Raw genomic sequence first — 21,326 nt, forward strand, 5'->3', positions numbered from 1 at the left:
ATAAGTCAATTTTGTCCCTATTCTCACTACTCTCTCTATTCCACTCAAATGTTAAGGTTGTTAAAGTGAGTGTTTAAATTAATTTTGTGGGTTTTATAATGGTTAAAAAATATTATTTATAATAATGTTGTTAAACAATGGTTGCTTATATAAGCAACTATGCTCATATAAATAACTCCAAATTTGCTCTAATGGAAGAAAAAAATTAAATAACTCATAAGTATTTGACCGAAGATGTTTTAATTGGTTGATTTAAATGCTTCTTTTAACGCCTTAAATAAGGATAATTAGTTTCTATTTTAATTCATATCAAGTACTCCAGGTGCTATTGATTTAAAAAAAAAAAAAAAGACTATGTACTTAGAAACAATTGTCATTGGTTTAGTATTACATATTTATAAAAATTAATAGCAGATGAATTCCATTGTTTTGAAGAAAAATACCTCGCACCTTAATACGGAGTATTACTTATAACTCCTTTATTTTATTTTTTAATAAAAATTCTAAGTTTCTATACATGCTTTATTTCCCAGTTTCAATATTTTTTTATACTAAGGATATTACTTTAATTATGATGTTTTAGCCCTTTTATTCATTTAGTAGTAAATATGATTGTCGACTTAATTAAAACTATTATTGGCAATCAAAAAACATATTTTTATCCATTAGATCGTTTTTCCCGTCTTAATCATTTAATAATTATGTTTATCCATGACATGAACGAAGTTGCTTATCCAACAATCTTTTGTCCAATGCCCATGTCTGAGCTCCGCATATCATTGTGCCCTATGGCTGTGACATCATATAAGTACACGAACCTGAAACTCAACCCAAATTCTAAGAACCCAACTCCGCTTTAATAAGACTCCAAACATTTTCCACTAAATAAACAGTAGTATTCTGTACAACTGTCTGTTAAGAGGAAAGGCATGCAAAACAAGTATATGCAAACGACAAGCAAAATATAGAGGAAATTGACACAATTGCTTAAAAAGCACAAGGTTCTCACATAACTCAAACTTCATAAAAAGTATATATATATCCCTACCAAGACTGACTCATTTTATTTTGACAACATTTACATTGGTCATATGAGATACGGTTATACATAGTCTCCTTTCCAAAACATGTAGATTCTCAGAGTTCATAAGCTGGAAATTTAGACAAGGAAGGATCACTCATATCCAAAAAGAGGTAAGCCATGCCCCCTAGCCCTTCAAACATTGAATATGGTCTATCACCCCCATGCATTTCCCCTCGAGATATCAGCTTATGAGCTCTGTCAAGCAAAAAGCAAGCAAAAGCTTTGGCCCTGTATAAGTACTTCACATCCCCGGTAAGTTGGTACAGTGACAGAAAGACATATGCATTCCCACTAATACCATGGCATATCCCAACTTTCTTAAGCAGACCACGATTCCAAACCACTTCTGCTGCTTCTATAGCTGCATCCAGGAATTCTTTATCTCCAAAAACCTATGCATTTTTTTTCCAAATGAAAAAAGAAACAAGTGGTCCACAATAGCAAAAACATTTATCAAAATTCAATTTGGGAAAAATATATCTAATTCTGTTATATGATACACAAATCATGCATTCGTCCTGAGACAACATTGGCATCCGGTGTATGTACAATTGTATATGACAATGCTCAACATGAAAAACAGATGACATTTGTAATGGCATAGACATCACTCAAAAGTGCTTCTACAATGCTGCCATCTTACAAAAGCAAGACGCAAAATTGATCAAGAAAAGGAATAAATTAATCAATGCCATAAAAGTTATTCTTTCAAGGATCATTGATCCATAAGTAAATATATAAATTTTGCAACTCCCAAAATGATCATAAAGATTTCATATGAGAAAACATATGTTACCAAGTGAGTGAAAGTTATCTATCACCTTAGCTGCTTTGACAAGTGTGAGTGCCATTCCAGGAGCTCCATGACACCAATGCACAAGAGCATCGCTCTTCCTATCATCTTCACTAACAGGATAGTTTCCACTGCGAAAGCGGTTGCTTATCATGTACTTGAGAGTTCCCCTGACGTCCTCAAGCTCATCTGGCTTCAACTCCATATCCATCAGCACATGCATAATCCCAGCCAATCCATGCGCAGCACCCCAGTACTTCTCTCCATACCATTCAAACATCAACGGGCATCTTCCCTTCCTACCCAATGCCCTTCCATTTTTAATGACTTCATCGACAACCACAGCCTGAAAAAAATTCACAAACACAACCCCATTGTATTTGTTGACTCCTCTCCCAATTCAAAACACAACAAAGTCAAAAATCACATGAATAGTTGGAGACCAAACCCACAGTATAATTGGAAGGAACTGTCCCCAGACCAAGATGCTTGTTTAAGAACAAACACGCCCATAGAAAACCAACCCTTCCATATAACAACTCGTCAGGAAGATCTTTTGACAGCTTAATCTGCACCACACAAGGCTTAGTCATCAGTTACAGTTGCTAAAGCTTTGGTTAATCAAGATTCAACTTCCCTAAAGTGAATAACTCACATTATGTTGATATTATGTACACATTCCAAACAAATCATGGATCTGTTTAGAATATCAACCTTCAATTTTTTTTTTCTCCAACTACTAAAATTATTTACTTTATCCTTACTCACTTTAGAAGATCTAAATCTGGTTAACAAAGTTATTTGACATAAAAAAAATCAATACACTACAGTTAAAAACAGTCAAGTAGTGATGATCTTTCACTACTCAGCTGTAAATTACCACTCATACACCTGTAATCACATGTATTATTATATTCTGATTCTGAACTAAGTTAATAAATAAACGATCCCAACTCATTTTAGAGGGTAAAATAAGTAATTCCGATTGTTTGATAAAAAAACCAATACAATGATTACTTACTTTAATCAACCCAAATCACCAAAACGATAACTTCAAAAACAAATAAATGCAATTCTAGATAAATAAAGTAGTACCTTTTTGAACTGAGCCAAGTAATACTTTAGGGACTCGTCATCACCAGCGTGTTTCGCAGCGACAGCTCCGAGAGAGCACACACCAGCACGCCCACAAATGAACGTGACGTCCCTGTCAACAGTTCATTCATTCAAAGTCTGAAACTCTACACTTAACCATTACGCAGAAACACGAAAAAGAGTAAACGGTAATAGCGAAACAAGAGAGAACCTGGAACGAGCCGAAGCGGCATCGCAAGCCTTTACAATCTCGGAGCAGAGAGACAGGTCGTTCCCGTTGCCGGTCACTCGGTAAGACTTGAAGAGCAGAAACGCGGTGCCCAGAACGCCGCAATAGAGAGTGAAGTCGCGCACCTGCTGCCCGGACAGCCCCCACGTTTCTATCACTATCTGACTCGAAACCACACACGTGTGAGAATGTAGATGCGTGCGTTAGAAGGAGAAGAAAAGAAAAACTGTAAGTTCAAATTTTTCATTATTAAAAAATTAATAATTAATATTTATTAACAAAAATTAGACTTAAATATATTTTTTATTTTTAATAAATATTTAATTTTATATTTATTTTATTATTGCCTCTAATAAAATAATAATTTTATTTTTAATCCATAATTCTTATTTTTAGTTCTAATAAATTAATAAATTTTATATTTATTCTGTAATAAATATTTTTCATTTATTTTGTTGTTAATACAAATTAAAATAAAATTTACTAATTTATTAAAAATAAATATAAATTTTTTTAATTTATCAAAAAAAGCTAAAAATAAAATATTAAAAATAAAAATATTATTTTATTAAGAATTCCACAATCATAAAAATCAAATATTTATTAAAAATAAAACATATATTAAAGTCCGAATATAAGTTAAAAATAACGAAATAATGGGTAGAAATCGGTACGGTTTCTTTGAGGTCGAGAGCGGCGCGTTTGAGACGCTCCAAGAGTGGCGCGTGGGGCATGGCGAGGAGCTTCGGGAGCGAGTCGCCCACTGTGAGGGCTTCTTCTTCTTCCTGAGGAGTGGACGGCGTCGTTTCGGGCACGAACTCGGGCATCGGGTTGGGGAAGAACCGATCCGCCATGGCTTCGGTTCTGAAGTGAAGATTCTAGAAAGCTTAGAAGAAGAATGAAGAGAAGAAATGTGGCGAGGTTTGGTTTATTTCAAAGCGACGCTGTTTCGGTTGTTGTTTGGTTGCTAACGCTGTGATTTTGATCTCTGAGTTTCACATGTCAAGCTATCATCCTTACACCTCATCGCCATCTGTGCGTTCGTGGCACTCAAAAGTTTTAGAATGTTTATCGGTTGTTCTTCTGTAAGGAAATAAAAAATAAAATAATTTCAAGTTTACAGGTAGTATTTTTTAAAAATAAAATAAAAATATTAAATATTGTAAACGTTTGTTTATTTAAAAATATATTTTTTTAATTTTCTATGCTGTGTAATTATATATGATTCGGGATTTTGTTAAAATTTAAATTCAACTTTCAAAAGATATTTAAATTATAGGCTAAGATATTGGAAGAGTTCCTTATCTTATTATTTTTTAAGAGACCCTTAATTTTAAAAAAATTTAAAATGATGTTCCTATTTATTTAAATTATGATAAAGTTAGTTTCAAAAAATTGATCATTTTTTATTTATAACTCGATTTTGAATTTTTTTTTCATTAGATTTACCTATATGAAAATTATAGAAATTAACTAATGTTCAAAACCAAAAAAATTATAAATATAGTAAAAATCGTATGAAAAAGAGTTTGATAAATAATAAAAAAAAATGTAATACTAGATTTTTATATTTTTATTAATCATTAAACTTACTTCTCATACATTTTTATTTTCTTTATGTCTCTTTTTAGTTCTAACATTAGTTATTTTGTTATTTTGTTATTTTCATAATCTTTATGTAAATGAATCTAATGAAATAAATTTATTATCTTAAATCAATAAAAAAAATGTTTAAAATTATGTCCAAAAATTGAAAATGAACAATTTTTAAAAAGGACTCATTTATCATAAATTAAATAAGTTAAGTGACTATTTTGAAATTTTTTAAAGTTAGGGACCAATTTAGAAGAAAAAAATAAGTCAAGGGACCATTAGTATATATTAGTCTAAATTACATTAATTTTTATTTTTAAAAGATGTTTTGTTTTATTAAACTAATATATATTAGATTTTAATTTATTTAATATAATTACTACGGGATTACTCCCATATAGTTTCCTCTTATGTACTTTGGTTATCTAGATTTTAGACTTGTCTTCTGACTCTTCTCCAAAGATGTAGCTCAGTTCTTATAATTATGATATCTGTGACTCTGACTGTATGATAGAACTCAAACTTTTTAGTGATGAAAAGTATAATTCTCATGTGTGGGTGTGTGTTTTTTTATCGGATTCAATCTTTGTTCGACCGATGAAAATGTACAATTCTCGTATGTTTTGTGGGTGTGTATAGAAATGAGTCCTTTATGCCTATTACATTGGCATTTAATTTTAGGCATTTTGATATTTTATAAATACTTGATTTTTTATTTTATTTTTTTCTTAATAAATTTATATTTTCTATTAAATTTCTAATAAAAAATATTTTTATTTTTTAGTATTTGATATTTTATTTTAATTCCTGATAAATTAATGAATTTTGTGCTTGTTCTGTAATAGATCAGTAAATTTTATTTTAATATCAAATAATAAAAAATGAAAAAATATTCAAGGATTAAACACAAAATTCACTGATTCATTAGACTAAAAATAAATGTCAATGACCAAAAATTTTATTAGAAATTCAATAATACAAAATAAAAATTTATTAAAAAATAAACATAAAAATTAAATATTTATTAGAAATAAAAACATATTTAATTATTAATTCTATTATTGCAATCTTCTTGATTTCCACTGATGCAGTGAATATAAATATACCATACCATTCATCTTGAGGAAAAGGAGAATAGACACCCCTATAGTGCTATAGTGAATATAATGCATAACGAATGCGGATCCTCTGCTGCCTCTGCAGCTATTGATCACAATTCACACACCTCTCACTCTGTTAACAACATAGTATTTTTATTCTTTTGAATGCACTTAAGTCTGTGCTTCCATTCAAGGAGAATAAGCTACGGGTAAAGGACAATTCTTCAGGCTTAGCAGCTTGTCTTGAATAGCATTGAACTACATTGTTAGAGTAATCACTCTGTATCAGTTTAATGTTAGGAACCATTGACAAGTTAGCTTCATTCTGTTGTGAATTGTTGATGTTAATCGGAAATGGCATTCTGTAACGGTGGTAGTTTAGAATTAGGCTGCTAAAAAGACTGAACTGATGCCGAACTATGCTAAAAAGAATGAAATGTTTTAAATAAAAAAAAAATAGAACTTAATTGTTCCATAAAACTGAACTGTTTGAACGAATCGAACTGTAACTTCAATAAAAAAAAATGTGAAAAAACTGCGTCAAAATAAGATGTTTATTGAGAACAATTTACACAATTCAATACAGTTCAGAATAGTTCGGAAGCATTTCAATTCAGTTCAATTCGCCCAAACTGTTTTTACAGTTCATTTCAGTTATTTAGTAGTTCAGTTCATCTATTTTGCTCACCCCTAGTTAGGATAAGTGTGGACTGTATCTTCCCTCCTACTTAGCCTCTATTCTCTTTTCCGGTAAATAGTTGTATCAGTTCTCCCATCAGTAATATGGAATTGCATTTTATGCATATAGGCACTTTGCCTATCCTTCTAGTTCATCTTTCTCTTTCTCTAATGAGGAGCTTCTTATTCCTAAGATTATTGTCCACAGATTTGGAGGCTTTAGATGCAAATCTTTTCGCTGTCATCTTATGATATTCTCTAGTAGAATTTCATGAATATGGAAGTGGAACTTTATAAGATGCACTTAGAAGAAATGGAATTAGTTGAAACTGCAGGAATTTCTTGTCCTCAGAGCAGTGACTTCAAATCAAACTAAGCCTTACCATGGAGAAGTTTGGTGGAAGAAAAAACTCAAGCAACTAAAATAAATCACAAGATGTTCTTCATATGACTACTCATACAGGACATTTCTTTTCAAATAATTACATGTTCCGTCAATGACTGCCTTTTGATCAACGGAATCTTAAGGGTAGGGATCATAAGTTACCCTTTGCTCAACTTTTTTCCCATCATTTTCAGCTTAGGCTAGAACCAATGTTTGATCATGAATCATGAGCAAATATACAATTAAGCTTGTGCTCTTTCACAACTGATTTCACTGATCATAGTTTACAATTACAGCTTCAAGTTACAAATCCAACCCTCCCCAAAAGTTGTCCTATTTAGACTCTTGAATCTACTCATGCTCAAATTGTTTTCCTTCAAATGTCTGTCCAAACATCCAGTTTGCGGGTGCTACATTGTAAGATGTGAGTGTCTTTCCACTACTGCTGGTTACCTCAAAGGACAAAGGCTGATTTTGGAAGTTGAAATTGCAATGCCAGTTTTGTCCCCAGTTCCTTGCCATTGGTATCCATCCTGTTCTAGATCCTTTCACTTTCACAGCAAACACTTCACCATCCAGACCAACATTGGAAATCAGAACTTGATAGAAGTGAGAACTCCCACACATTGTGAATCTCATGCCACCACTCCTTGCACACTTCACTCTGCAAGAAAATGTGTTTTAGGTTTCTCTGTTTTTTTTCTCAAAATTAGTGTTAGGATGCATATTTTAAAAATGATGATTTTGGTCCCTATAACAGTGAATTATGCTTAGTAAATTTCGTCCCTATAACAGCTAACAAAAGAGTTAGGGTGATGGATGAAAATTTCAAAATACCAAAAATATAAAAGATCCAAAGTCATCATTTTTAAAGTATAAGTATTGACCCATTTTGACTGAGAATAGAGGACCTAAAAGGCTAAAACACATTTTGCCCTCAATTTAATCAATCTTTAGCATTGGAGCTTTTATTTTGGTTACCTTCTATACTGAACCGGCACTATATCAGCTTTATTCTTGGCAATTTCAGCAAATGCAGCCCGTGACATCTCAAAATGTTCTCTTGGAAAATTGCACCAGCCACCATAATCAACAGAAAGCCCATAATTTGGAGCACAGAAATCTGTAACAGTAACAACAACAGAAGGGCTTCCCATCACACACCACAAGATGTGATCAACACACCTGATTTCATAGCAAGCCCCACATGTGCTCCCTCTGTTGAACAAAATGGTGCTTAACCCAGCACTGTGTTTCCCATAACTTGCCCTGTGGAGGTCTCCATAACCACAAGCTCCTTCTGCAACACATAGCACAACCACATTGTCAAAAAACATGATGCTGTTTTCATCCTGAGATTACGTAAGAAGAACCAAGGAGAAAGTGAAGTAGTACCGGTAATAAGAGACCCCTCTGTGTCATTGGCATAAGTTGCAGTGGCTTTTTTCCACTCTTGGTCTTTGTAAGCAACAATCTTGCATGAATGTACTAAGATCAAGTAGAGAAGTGTAGATTGAAGAACACCCATCTGAGATAATAGCGTTTAGAAACTGATTATTACTTCAAATTGAAATACTTTATGTTTTTGTGATATGTGGGGCTAAGAGACTTAACAAATAGGGAAAAGGGGTTCTTTTTTGTAACTGCAAATGATGATGATCTTGCTAAAGATGGAGATATAGCCTATCTTTGAATAAAAGTTGAAAATATGTTTTTGGAAAATTTAATACACATTTTTGAATTCTTAATTTAAGACATGGAATAAAGAATAAAAAAATTGTTATCTTAATGTTTATTTTAAGGATTTAATCGGTATATATGGATAATATAATTTTTTATACATTATTAACCAATTACAAAATGTCATATTTTTACAAATTTAAGTCTATAATTTTTTAAAAGTTATACATTATGAATTGTGATTGATTGATAGTATATAAAATTTTATGTTGATAATATATAACAATTAAATTCATTTTTAATTATCCCAATTTCATCCCAGCAAACAAAATTAGATGTTTGAATGACAAGAAGTTTTTAAAGTATTTTACCTTTCAAAAACAACAATTTATTTTATTTTATTTTGTGTGTTGAAAACTTGAAATGTATGTTGAAAATTTTAAAGCTATATTTTCTACTTTTATCTAAACATAGTCATATATGTTTAGATTAAAATTGGTAAACTTAAATTTAAATATATTTTATTTTGTAGGAGATTTTGTAAAAAGAAAAATCTAAATTGATTGAAGACAAAGTAAAGCAAAACTTAGTTTACAGTTGAACCCAACTGAAACCAATAAAAAAACTTGAGGCCTCCCAACCGAAAATTAAACCTGGAGATACCATTAAAAAAACTCGAGGCTTCCCAGCTGAAAATGAAACCTAGGTATAAGCATTGACAAATTTTAGCAATGGATGATTAATTTCAAAATTGTGGGGACATGAAATAAGCCGAGAAATAAGGTAATTTGTTGCTCATTCCAAGGAGCCTGCCTGCTCTTTCTTTTGTTTGCTTTGATGCTTTTCTATTGTCTCTTCTTTTTAGGAGGAGAATGGAATGGAGACTCCAAAAGGTGGGTTTGGAGCCTGCAATTTGGATGTAGTTCATACTAAAACCCTTTTTTGTGATGGTGGCGGACACACTAATTGGAAAGCTCTACTACTCTTCAGTGTGGAACCTTGACTGCCAAAGGGATGCTTTATTAATCATTTTGTTTCTGGGACATGCAGTGTTTCTAGGATTTGGTTAGTAGTTGATTTATGCTTTATATCCTTTTAATTTATGATCACTATAATGTTATATTTTAAGTAATTTAATGAAGTATCTATTGATGAGTAATTTTGATTGATTATTTCTAGTAAATTTTTCCTTATAATAACATTTTTGACAAATGACTTGTTTATTTAAAATCATTTTTTATTATGAAAATTAAAAAGTGAATTCCTATAAAAAAATTAAATCATTAGTGGCTTCGCAGCTTCCAAGAAAAGAAATGTTAATAAGTATTAGAGTAAATATTTCATACACGATGATTAATATTTCAATATATTCATAATTTATATTTTATTATACCTGTGCATGTAACATTGATCATTAGTTTTCCATTAATTGATATTATTATTTAGACTATGGTATAACTAACTTATAAAATTAGTTGAAAGCTTATAAGTTACGAAATGAAATAAATTATTAAAATTATATTGTTTAAAATTATTTTTTTACATTTAAATATTTTATTAATGATATTATTTTAAAATAAAAAGTGTTTTTCTTTATAATTTTTTAAAGCATTTTTTTATTTATATAAAAATAACTTAGATGTATATGTCTTTCACTTGTAAGATTATGAAACATGATACAAATAAGATTTTTTGTTTAAAACTAATCATATATGTTTGAAATTTCATTTAAATTATGTCATATAATTGAAAAAACATAAATAATTCAACTAATAATTGTAAAATTAATATGATTTAAATAATTTTTAATCTTAAGGAATGATGTGATGATGACAATTAGCAAGTTGATTATCACATGCATGAAAGAATGGTAAATTAGATAAAAAAAAAGTTTTTCAAATAAGTAAAAACACAAAATAATTCTTAAATTAAATAAAAGGATAAAATATAATTTCAAATTAAATAATAAGAATAAATTAAGAATAAAATACGTTAATTCAAGTAGCTTATCAAAATAAGCTAATTGTGATAGCTTAAGGAAAATAATTAAGCTATTAAAATAAGCTTGTGTATTATGTAAACTTTTAATTAAAATAGCTTATAAGTTAATCAAAGAAGTTTATATGCTCTCAAAATCTTGCCAAACATAAAATCAAGTTGCATACTTAAGAAAAATCATATGCAATTAAATAATATAGACTTAACTTTATTGAAAATTCTAGTATAAAATTGTTAGTTCAACATAAAAATTATAATTTTATAATTTTAAATCTCCTTGCAAGTTAGTTTAATCTTATCTGTTTTGTCTGACATTTTTGTTATTATAAGTCTTTCACTTGAGCTATATTAATTCTTTTGCTAAAGTTTCCTTCCAAAGCATAGGTGAAAGCTATAATTAATAGAGATTTTCACCCATTAATTAAATGACTCACAAAATATGACGAGTTAGTGGATTGCCATGCTTAAACTAAACAACACAAGAAGTTGGTTGGCACGCAAGTGATCCATATTTAAAATAATTAAAAAAAGAAGAAGAATTCAAACATACATTTATGCAAACATTATCTGTGTTCTAAAATATTTCTAATAAAAATACATTATAAGAAAAAAATTATAAAATACTACTAATATAATATAACTATTAAATAATAAACCTAAAAAAAAGATTGGCTGGTTAATAAACCTAAATAATAAACTTAAAAAACATACACTTGGTGTTAGTGTCCTCTAAAGTACTTGGTACCTATCTCTAGATTTACACCATCTTCACCTTTTGCCATTCCTTGGGTTTTTACCATAATACTCTTATCATATAAAGTTTAGCTAGTTCTTTGTTATTTTTGTTATTGTAATGAGCTCATTTATATACAATTTTTTTATCGCGACTACCTTTATTGAAGAAAATGTGTGAAACGAGCTAAAAAAGGGATGATCCTAAATGTAAGGTAGCCATTTTCCCCCCAATGTTCCAAGTTTGTTATTTTCCTAAGTTAATGTAGCTAGTTTTGGTATTTATATTTTATGGATTTTAATAATAAAACCAAATTTTGTTACATGTGTTTATCATCTTTCTTTTTTATGTTGTTACAATTATATATATCAAATGGATTGATCCAACCTAGTCTTATCCTTAACCTATAAAATTAGGGTCAAATAACGCAATGTTTATCCTAAGGCATGTTTAGAGGTGCGATGATAATGAGTTCATGATTGAAGGCCCTAAAAAATATTTCAATGCAAGGAGGAAAAAGTTTTCAATTCTTTTTGGTAATAACTTAATTTTATTGGTTTTTGTCAAAAACTTTTTAATTATTAGTTTCAACTTATCAAAACATTAAAGTTAACAAAATTTTAATTTGTTCCAAAAAAAAAAAAGTCTATTCACATGTAATATTTTGCATTTGTATGTTTTTCTTAGTTGAGAAAATATTTTGTAAATAATAAAAGGATAAATAATCAAATTTGTCCCTCAAAGTGTGATGCAGTGACAAATTGGTTCCTAAAGAATAAAAAATATATATTTAGTCTCTAAATGTGTAAAAAGTGTAACAAATTTATCTTGACATTAAGTTGTAATGTTCAATAACCAATTTGGCAATAAATATTTTTGAGGACTATTTGACAATAAGTTACAAAGTTTAAGAACCAAATTGTCATTAAATTGTCCGCAGGACTAATTTGACGCATTTTTTTTTACATATTTAGATATTAAATTTGAATTTTTACCTTTTCGAGACCAATTTGTTAGCACCTTACACTTTCAGAGACGATTTTTTCTATTTATCCATGATAAAATATATTATTTATTAAAATTACATGTATATTTTTTTTTGTGGAAGGCATGTTTAAATTTTACAATAGACTTAAATATATTTTGGTCTATCAAATTTGAGCCACTATTAGTTTTGGTCTCCTAATTATGAAAAATGTTCCTTTAGTTTTCCTTATTGATTTTTGGGAGTTTGAATGCACAATTTGTGATAGCTTTTAACTAAAGGAGGGACTAAAAAAGTATTTTTTTTAAAAAAAAATAGGGGCCTAAAAAATAAATTTAGACCTCATTTAAGGTCGTTGTAAATTTTTGTTTTAAAATTCAGTTTTCAAAATATATTTAAGATTTTACAATACTTGTATATAAATGGTTCATGTTTATTGGTATGCTGGTATTTGGGTAACAAAATAATATCTCACAGTTAAAATAAGAAATGAGAAAAATAGAAATTGACATAATATTTTAACATGGAAAACCTTCAACAGATAAGGAAAAAATCATGGATAAGATCAGAGAAATATTTTGACTAAGTGGAAGAGAAATTACAACCTCTCTAAATATAGGGAGAACAATTACACACTCTATCTTATAATAGGAGAATACAACACTCACTCAAAGATCTCTCCAAGAATGAGATACTACAAATTATAGTGGGATGCAAATATGATGGAATGAAGGTGTTATTTATAATCAACGGATGGAGCTTGGTCATTAAATGCATTATAGAAATTTTTCTACCCTCCAACCAATTCTTGTGCCTAGCTACATATAGGTAATTTTTTGTCATCCACCCTTTGTTGACTTACATGCCAACAAAGTGGCTTTACATGTTTGGTGGTTTCACAATCTCCCACTTAAAGCTACTTTTGTGTGTTTTCAAATATCTCTCTACCTTATAATTTCCTTGATGCTTACATTTTTTATAGTCCAAATGAGGATCGATACCATGCAAACTTGTTTGAATTGATTCGCTTGGTCATGACATTTGCTAGGTTATGTTTGGTGTGAATCTTCTGCATATCTATACTTCCTTCCTCAACTACTTGTTTGACAAAGTGATATTGAACACCTATGTGCTTTGTCATGGAATGAAAAGTTGGATTCCTTGCAATGTGCAAGGCACTTTGGCTGTCATAATACACAATAATCTTATGTTGTTCCCCAGGCCTTCTATTAACCTTTGAATCCAAATAGCTTCCTTGCAAGCTTCAGTAGTTGCCATGTATTCAGCTTCTCTAATAGACAAAGCCATAACAATTTGTAATGTGGACAACTAGCTCACTGCCCCTCCTACAACTGTAAACACATAGTTGTTAATATATTTTCTCTTATCAAGATCACTTGCAAAATCTGAATCGATATAGCCCTTGACAAAATTTTTTGATCCTTCAAAACATAATGCAACACCTAAGGTTCCTTTGATGTATCTAAGGATCCTCTTCACATCATCCTAGTGCTTTCTACCAAGATTTTCCATGAACCTACTAGTTGCTCCCACTGCTTTTGCAGTATCTGGTCTAGTACAAATCATGGAATACATCAGGCTTTCCACCGCTAATGCATATAGTACTCGAGACATTTCCATCCTCTTTACTTCATTGCTAGGACTCATACTTGAGGATAACTTATAATTGACAAGACTTTTAATAAGTAATTCTTTTAAGAAAGTCAAACCTTCCTTTTTTTTCTATCTTGGTGAATTTGCATTCCTAAAATTTGTTTGTAGGTCCCATGTCCTTTTAATATTCTTTGCACAAAAACTTAAATGATGTTAATTTAACAATTATTTGCTAAAAAAGAAAGAATTAAGAAATAAAATTTACAAATTCCTATATAATTTAACCCCAAAATATACTCATAATTAGCAGTTATCAAACTTCCCCCAATTTAAAACTTTGCTTGTCCTCAAGCAAAAAGAAAAAGTTCAGAGTTTACCAATCACAATTCATGAGATACCTGCATGCATTCAAAAAAGCTTCATTGGCCAATTCTCAAGTTCATAGTTGTCATAAGTTCATGAAAGGAGCAGAACAAGATGCACTTCAAATGAAATGGTTAGCAAAAATGATAGATCACAAGGAATAATCACCAAACTTCAGTCCTCACAAGGCTAGTGTTTCTATTAATCCTGTAAGTGCCTCGGTAAAAATGTTTCAATTATAACATCTGAATAGTAAAATTCCCAACTTTTCACATCATCTCAGTCAATGCAATTATACATGCACAATGTGGATCACTAAGGACTTTAATAGGCTTGTAACATGGCTAGGCTAACAAAGAAATCATGATTTTTCTAGGATTCAAAGCTTAGAATCTAGGAGAGCATTCATTCACCCTAATTAACAACAAACCACAACTTATAAATTTTTACAACTCCAACCTTATTACTTTGCTACTCTTTTCAGCACAACTATTCTCTTTGATGATGGTTTACCCCAACTTTTATTCTTTAATTTTTTTTTTTTTTTGCAAATGTAACTAAACATTCATGTTGAGCTAGAGTAATACTATATTTTATAACTCAATTTAACTTGTGTTGTTTATTCATTTTCCTGCAATAAAAAATCACCCAAAAATATTCCCCCAAATTTGGGACAAATTTGTCTGGATCCATGAGTACTCTCCTACAACTTAAGAAAAGGTAGTTAGTAAATATCACATTTTGGGCTTGGGTTCCAATAACAAAAATTTTACATTAGGCTCAAAAAGGGTGCAAGGGATGCATTCATTCACATGATGACTTTTTGGCTAAGTAGTTGAATAATAACAAACAAGGCCTTGATCATCTCCACATCATACATACATTTCAAGCAATTCAAGAATCATGCAAAATCAGAAAATTAAAACCAGTTGTTCTTTCACAATTTAAAGTTCACACAACTTACCGATTTTCATTGAAGTATAAAGGTTCTCATTTTATGTTTTTCTATCAGAAATACTAACCTTTTCACTCTTGTACTATTAGTTCACACTCCATCACTTACATTTGTTGGAACAAGTGACCTCAGAATAATTAAGAAGGGGGATGGGGGTTGAATTAATTATGAATGTGTCTTGACTAATTAAAATTTATCCTTCTTAATGTTACTAGATTCAATTAGGCTTTACTACTAAGTTATGAGAAAGTAAAGAACAAAAACAATAACTTAGACAAAAGTAAAGCAGAAATAAAAAGTGCACAGTGGAAAAGTAAAGAGCGTAGGGAAGAAGAAAGCAAACACAAGTTTTATACTGGTTCAGCAACGATCCGTGCCTACATCTAGTCCCCAATCAACCCACGGTTCTTGAGATTTCCAATAACCTTGTAAAAATCCTTTACAAGCAAAGAGCCACAAAGGATGTACCTTCCCTTGTTCTCTTTGAACAACCAAGTAAATGTACCCTATACTTGAAGCGAACCACAAAGGATGTACCCTCCCTTGTATTCACTATTACTACCAAGAAGTTACCCGCTTCTTACACAGAATTCTCAGACGATTAGTTCTTTGAATTCAGTGTTTGGGCAAAGAATTCTTAGATGGTTAGTTCTTTGAATTCTTTTGGCAAGAGGGAGAAGAAAAGAAAAAGAAGAGAAAAACAGAAGGATAGCACAATTTTTGTTTTTGCAAAATTTTCCTTTCTTCAAGGAAAGATTGAACAAAAACTTAGAATGGATTTGGCAAAGGTTTTGCAAGAGAAAGTAATGGAAAGTTCTATGTAATCAGATGTGTTTTTCTTTGTGTTATTATATATAAAATGCGTGCCAAGGTCTTATATTTATAGAACCTTGATACCTTTTGAGAAAACCATGTTAAGAGTTATAACTCTTAACATTTTCTTCAAAAACATTCACTAGTAATTGATTACCATAATGGTGTAATCGATTACACAATGTATTTTATGAAAAGTTGTGACTCTTGATAATTGGATTTGAATTCCAACGTTCAGATTCACTTGTAATCGATTACTAATATAGAGTAATCGATTACACTATTTGAAAATAATTTTGGAGCGTTGCAAAGCACTGAAACTAGTTTGAAAACCATCCTGGTCACTGGTAATCAATTACTACCAAATGGTAATCGATTACCAGAGAGTAAAAACTCTGGTAACTTAGAATATTTCAGAAAATCCTTTTTCAAACAAAAAGTGTGCTATTTGATGTTTTTTGAAAAAATACTTTTTACTACCTACTTTGACTTGGCTTGATGCTTCTTGATTTCTTCATTTGATTCTTAAATCTTTGAGTGGAATCTTGAATGCTTGATTCTTTAATCTTGAAACAACTCTTTGAGCTTTGGCATCACCAAAACATCTTGGTGAATAATCATGGTAGCTTTGCTTCCACAACATTGATGCCTGCTTGCACGAGAATCAACAATTCACAAAAATATCCATTAGTACGCAGTACATCTTACTTATGCAATTGATTCACTCTAAATGTGTTGCAACCAATCAATAAGTACCTACTTAAAAAATTATTAAATGAAAATAAAATAAATTGAAACTATTAAATGACTGAATTTAACTACTGAAATTAAAATTAAAATAAAATAAACTAACAGAAAATAAGTTAAAACTAAAAATAAAGAAAAATCCTGATCAAAATGGACCTCAATTTTGTGGTGGCCCTGGATCCCAAGCTTCCTATGCAGCAGTAATGTCCACAATGTAATCATCATCAACTCTATTGTTACCCACGCCAGACATGTCACCCCCTACAGAAGAGGGGTTGGACTCTTGGCCAGGTAGCCTACTGTAGAAAAGCCTCTGGCGTCATCAGTGGAGGCTCCATAGAAAGGTGAATGGATAGTTAGTGCATGTTTTGGATAATGAGGTGATGGAGGCTCTGCATCATCTAGACTAGATTCTCTTGTTGGGAGGAGGAGGAAAATGGTTTGTCGACTATAGAAGAGGTGGTTGGAGAAGAGATTACTGAAGGTGGAGCTGGTGGAGCGTTTGGAGTGGTTCAAGCTTTAACTCGCCTTGGCCCCGGGAGGACAATGGAAGGGGCTACTGGATTCACAGCTGGCTTGACTTCATCTTCTTCTAGAAACACAGACTTTAGGTGCCGCCCAGCAAGGTCAGCTTCTTGCTCAATTGCCTCCACCTTAAAGTAGTTCTTGTTATAACTGGGATGCTTTATTGCCTCAAACAAGTTGAAGGTGGCTTTCTGGTCCTCCACACTCATCTCCAAGTTACCATTCCCCATGTCCATAACACATTTTGTAGTAAGCATGAATGGATGGCCCAATATTAGAGGAATATCATAATTCTCTTCTATATTCATTATCACAAAGTCCATCAGAAAAGTGAATTGGCGAACCTTGACAATGATGTCTTCAATTACACCATATGGTCTGGTGATTGAACGGTCTGCTAGCTGAAGCATCATTCTGTTGGGAGCAATCTTCAAATTCTCAATCCTCTGGCACATAGATAGGGGCATTAGATTGATGTTTTCCCTCAAATCAAGGCAAGCTTTACCCACCGACATCTCCCCAATAGAATTGATGGAACAAGTGGCCTCAGAATAATTAAGAAGGGGGTGTGGAATTAATTATGAACGTGTTTTGACTAATTAAAAATTTATCCTTCTTAATGTTACTAGATTCAATTAGGATTTACTACTAAGTTATGAGAAAGTAAAGAACAGAAATAATAACTTAGACAAAAGTAAAGTGGAAATAAAAGGTGCACAACGGAAAAGCAAAGAGCGTAGGGAAGAAGAAAGTAAACACAAGTTTTATACTGGTTCGGCAACGACTCGTGCCTACATCTAGTCTTCAAGCAACCCGCGGTTCTTGAGATTTCCAATAACCTTATAAAAATCCTTTACAAGCAAAGAGCCACAAAGGATGTACCCTCTCTTGTTTTCTTTGAACAACTAAGTAGATGTACCCTCTACTTGAAGCGAACCACAAAGGATGTACCCTTCCTTGTGTTCACTATTACAACCAAGAAGTTACCCGCTTCTTACACAAAATTCTCAGATGGTTAGTTCTTTGAATTCAGTGTTTGGACAAAGAATTCTCAGACGGTTAGTTCTTTGAATTCTTTTGGCAAGAGTGAGAAGGAAAGAAGAATAAGAAAATATAATAAGCACAAGTTTTTGCCCAATGAACTTTTCTTGACAAAGCAAGTATTGAACAAAAACTCTTAGAAAGATGTTGAGGATAATTGAATGAAATCCTTTTAAATTCATGCCATGGTCACATATTTATAGCCATTTGATGGCTCAAGTTAAAAGTGTGTGACTCTTGGCAATTTCTTCAAAACTGGTCACTTTAAAAGTTGTGACTTCTTTTGAAAATCTAGTCACTTTAAAAATTGTAACTTTTGGCAATTTATTTTTCAAAATCAGTCACTGGTAATCGATTACCATTGTAGTGTAATCGATTACACATCAACAAATGTGACTTTTCATGTTTAAATTTGAAAACCAACGTTTAGAAACACTGGTAATCGATTATGCAAGTTTGAAAATGTTTTATCACAAGTTATGACTTGAAATTTCAAATCCAACGTTTAAAAACATTGACAATCGATTACATGCCCATAGTAATCGATTACTACTTTGTAAAATAGTTATAAAACTGTTTGGGCTTCTGGTAATCGATTACTGCCTTTTGGTAATCGATTACCAGAGAGTAAAAACTCTAGTAAAAGATTTTTCTTTGAAAAATTCTTTTGGACAATTTGTGCTATTCAATCTTTTCTTTTGAAAAAGTCTTTTTATACTTATCTTGATGTTTTTCTTAAATTTCTTGCATATCTTGAGTCTTCTCTTGAATCTTAATTGAACGACTCTTTGATTCTTGAAACTTGTTTGACACTTGATTCTTGACTTGAGTTTTTGGCATCATCAAAATAAACTTGGAAAGCTTTGCTTCCACAAGAACATGGGATGGTTACACTCCCTGGGTCTTTGAACTTTTGTGGTAGAATTCTTTGGATCACAACATCGCAGTTACCTTCCACCACGGCGCTCTCATTGTTGATGTATTTACCTTTCTTTGTGAGCAGGTCCATCAGAAATTTTTTATACATAGGCATTTGCTGCAAGGCCTCTCCGAAGAGTATGGTGATTTCCAACTTCTTGAATATGTCGAGGAAGCGGGCAAAGTAGCACTCCCTCTCCTTCTTTGATGGCACCAAAGGATAAGGGATGTTCTTCACTAGGGCTATAGGTATCTCCCTCTTAGTCTCCCTTGCCAACTGACTCTTGGTCTTAGCGGGTAAGACCTTTTCACCCCTCTTATTGTTCTTTTCTTTCTCTTTATCACCTTTTTCTATCTTTTTATTCTCTCCTTCCTCAGTGCTCACATCCTTCATTGCTCCCTTGTCTCTCTTTTCTTTCTCAACATTCTTCCTCATTTGGCTTTTAGTAAAAATTACCTTGCACTCCTCCTTAGGATTCTTCTCCGTGTTGGCCATAAAACTGCCCATAGACGTTTCAGCCAACTGCTTAGTTAATTAGCCCACTTGTACCTCTAGATTCCTGATGGCAGACTTAGTGCTCTTGTGATTCGATAGAGAAACCTATATAAACTGAGTCAAACTATCCTCCAGCTTGGTGGTCCTCTCATATAGATTAAGCCCTTGATTGGGAGGCCGAATAGATGGACCACCTTGATCTTTGTTGAAGTTATTCCTAGGATGAGATCTCTAACCTTGACCTTGATTTTGAGAGAAATTTCCCCCTTGATGGTATCCTGGAGGCCCTTCTTGATGGAACCCTTGACGGTGTGGATTGGTCATATAGTTGACCTCTTTAGATGAATTATCTTGAGCCATGCACATGCATGACTCATGGGCCCCACCACAAATGTTGCATCCCCCAATTTGCATGGTTGAAGAATGATCAGGTTGCATTGCATGCAACTGTTGAAGAAGCTTGCTCCATGTCTCTGTGAGGGTCTCTAGTTGCTTGGCTATGAGCTTGTTTTGGTCTAGTAGTATGTCTTTTGTTAAACAAGTGGCCTCAATAACTTAAGAAGGGGGTGAATTAAGTTTAAAAAAACTTTCCCTAATCAAATTTTAACTCTCTTGAATTAGAATATGCACATTAATATAAATTAAGTAAAGAATGATTCAAATAAAACTTCTTCAAAGCAAAAATAACATGCAATAAATTAAAGAAGTTTGAGGGAAGAGAGAATGCAAACTCAATTTTTATACTAGTTCGGCCATGCCCAGTGCTTACGTCCAGTCCCCAAGCAACCCGCTTGAGATTTCCACTATCTTGTACAATCCTTTTACAAAGTCTGAACCACATAGGGACACCCTTTCCTTGTGTTCAGAAATCTTTACAACTTGAGAGACTCACAGTCTCTTGAACAACAATCGTTTACTTTTGAGTAAGAAGATTATTTCTCACTTGAAGAGAAGAATATTACAAGATGAAGATCTTATAAGAATCCTTATAGATTTTGCAAGTGTTTGCTCAAGGCTTTCTTTTGAGAGGATAGGACAATTATTGTTCTGTAAAACTCTGAGGAAATTTGAACCCAAGTCACCTATTTATAGGCCTTTGGTGACCTTTCAAAATCTTGTGAACAGTTTCAACTCTTAGCAGTTATTTTTAAAATTTCATCACTGATAATCGATTACAAATATGTGGTAATCAATTACATAGTTAGTTTTGAAGAGTTATGACTCTTCAGATTTGAAATTCAAAATTTTCGTGTCTGGTAATTGATTACATAACTATTGTAATCGATTACAGGCTTTTAAAATTCAAATTCAAAATTTCTAAAAGCTGCTAAAAACAATTTTATCTTCTAGTAATCGATTACACCTTCTATGTAATCAAAAACAAAGTTTTCACTTTAAACCTTTGTAAAATGTTTGAGGAGTTAACCCAAGGCCAAACCTGTGCAACCTCATTTAAGGAATTATTTTAACACAATATGGACTAATTGTTCATCATTTCTCT

The 21,326-nt window shown here is 31.8% G+C and overlaps 3 protein-coding genes across 3 annotated transcripts; all 3 read right to left on the minus strand.

Moving 5' to 3' along the window:
• Positions 1–965: 965 nt before the first annotated feature.
• On the minus strand, positions 966–4,265 carry LOC114380393 (lanC-like protein GCL2). The gene is made up of 6 exons (XM_028339415.1): positions 3,876–4,265; positions 3,184–3,362; positions 2,973–3,084; positions 2,330–2,446; positions 1,906–2,223; positions 966–1,476 (listed from the first exon to the last, which is right to left on the minus strand). The coding sequence occupies exons 1-6, from the start codon at positions 4,053–4,055 to the stop codon at positions 1,138–1,140; spliced, it is 1,245 nt and encodes a 414-aa protein (XP_028195216.1). The 5' UTR covers positions 4,056–4,265; the 3' UTR covers positions 966–1,137.
• Positions 4,266–6,970: 2,705 nt separating this feature from the next.
• LOC114379323 (expansin-A20-like) lies at positions 6,971–8,601 on the minus strand. The gene is made up of 3 exons (XM_028337964.1): positions 8,353–8,601; positions 7,939–8,257; positions 6,971–7,621 (listed from the first exon to the last, which is right to left on the minus strand). The coding sequence occupies exons 1-3, from the start codon at positions 8,483–8,485 to the stop codon at positions 7,309–7,311; spliced, it is 765 nt and encodes a 254-aa protein (XP_028193765.1). The 5' UTR covers positions 8,486–8,601; the 3' UTR covers positions 6,971–7,308.
• An 8,756-nt stretch (positions 8,602–17,357) lies between these two features.
• LOC114378701 lies at positions 17,358–19,837 on the minus strand. Its single transcript, XM_028337341.1, has 2 exons — positions 19,304–19,837; positions 17,358–17,816 (listed from the first exon to the last, which is right to left on the minus strand). The coding sequence occupies exons 1-2, from the start codon at positions 19,835–19,837 to the stop codon at positions 17,358–17,360; spliced, it is 993 nt and encodes a 330-aa protein (XP_028193142.1).
• Between the last annotated feature and the right edge of the window lie 1,489 nt (positions 19,838–21,326).

The sequence above is a fragment of the Glycine soja genome, chromosome 12 (genome assembly GCF_004193775.1).
Source record: "Glycine soja cultivar W05 chromosome 12, ASM419377v2, whole genome shotgun sequence".
Lineage (NCBI taxonomy): Eukaryota > Viridiplantae > Streptophyta > Magnoliopsida > Fabales > Fabaceae > Glycine > Glycine soja.

What these genes read in the sequence shown, in the direction of transcription:
- LOC114380393 (XM_028339415.1), bottom strand. Translation starts at nt 4,055, where the DNA reads ATGGCGGATCGGTTCTTCCCCAACCCGATGCCCGAGTTCGTGCCCGAA. An exon ending in CTCTCGACCTCAAAGAAACC is followed by an intron (nt 3,363 to 3,875) that starts GTACCGATTTCT and finishes GTTTCGAGTCAG; the next exon opens with ATAGTGATAGAAACGTGGGG. An exon ending in CAGTTCCTTCCAATTATACT is followed by an intron (nt 2,224 to 2,329) that starts GTGGGTTTGGTC and finishes AATTTTTTTCAG; the next exon opens with GCTGTGGTTGTCGATGAAGT.
- LOC114379323 (XM_028337964.1), bottom strand. Translation starts at nt 8,485, where the DNA reads ATGGGTGTTCTTCAATCTACACTTCTCTACTTGATCTTAGTACATTCA. An exon ending in AGAGGGGTCTCTTATTACCG is followed by an intron (nt 8,258 to 8,352) that starts GTACTACTTCAC and finishes TATGTGTTGCAG; the next exon opens with AAGGAGCTTGTGGTTATGGA. An exon ending in GTGCCGGTTCAGTATAGAAG is followed by an intron (nt 7,622 to 7,938) that starts GTAACCAAAATA and finishes ATTTTCTTGCAG; the next exon opens with AGTGAAGTGTGCAAGGAGTG.
- LOC114378701 (XM_028337341.1), bottom strand. Translation starts at nt 19,837, where the DNA reads ATGGGCAGTTTTATGGCCAACACGGAGAAGAATCCTAAGGAGGAGTGC. An exon ending in AGTTCAAAGACCCAGGGAGT is followed by an intron (nt 17,817 to 19,303) that starts GTAACCATCCCA and finishes TCTATGTGCCAG; the next exon opens with AGGATTGAGAATTTGAAGAT.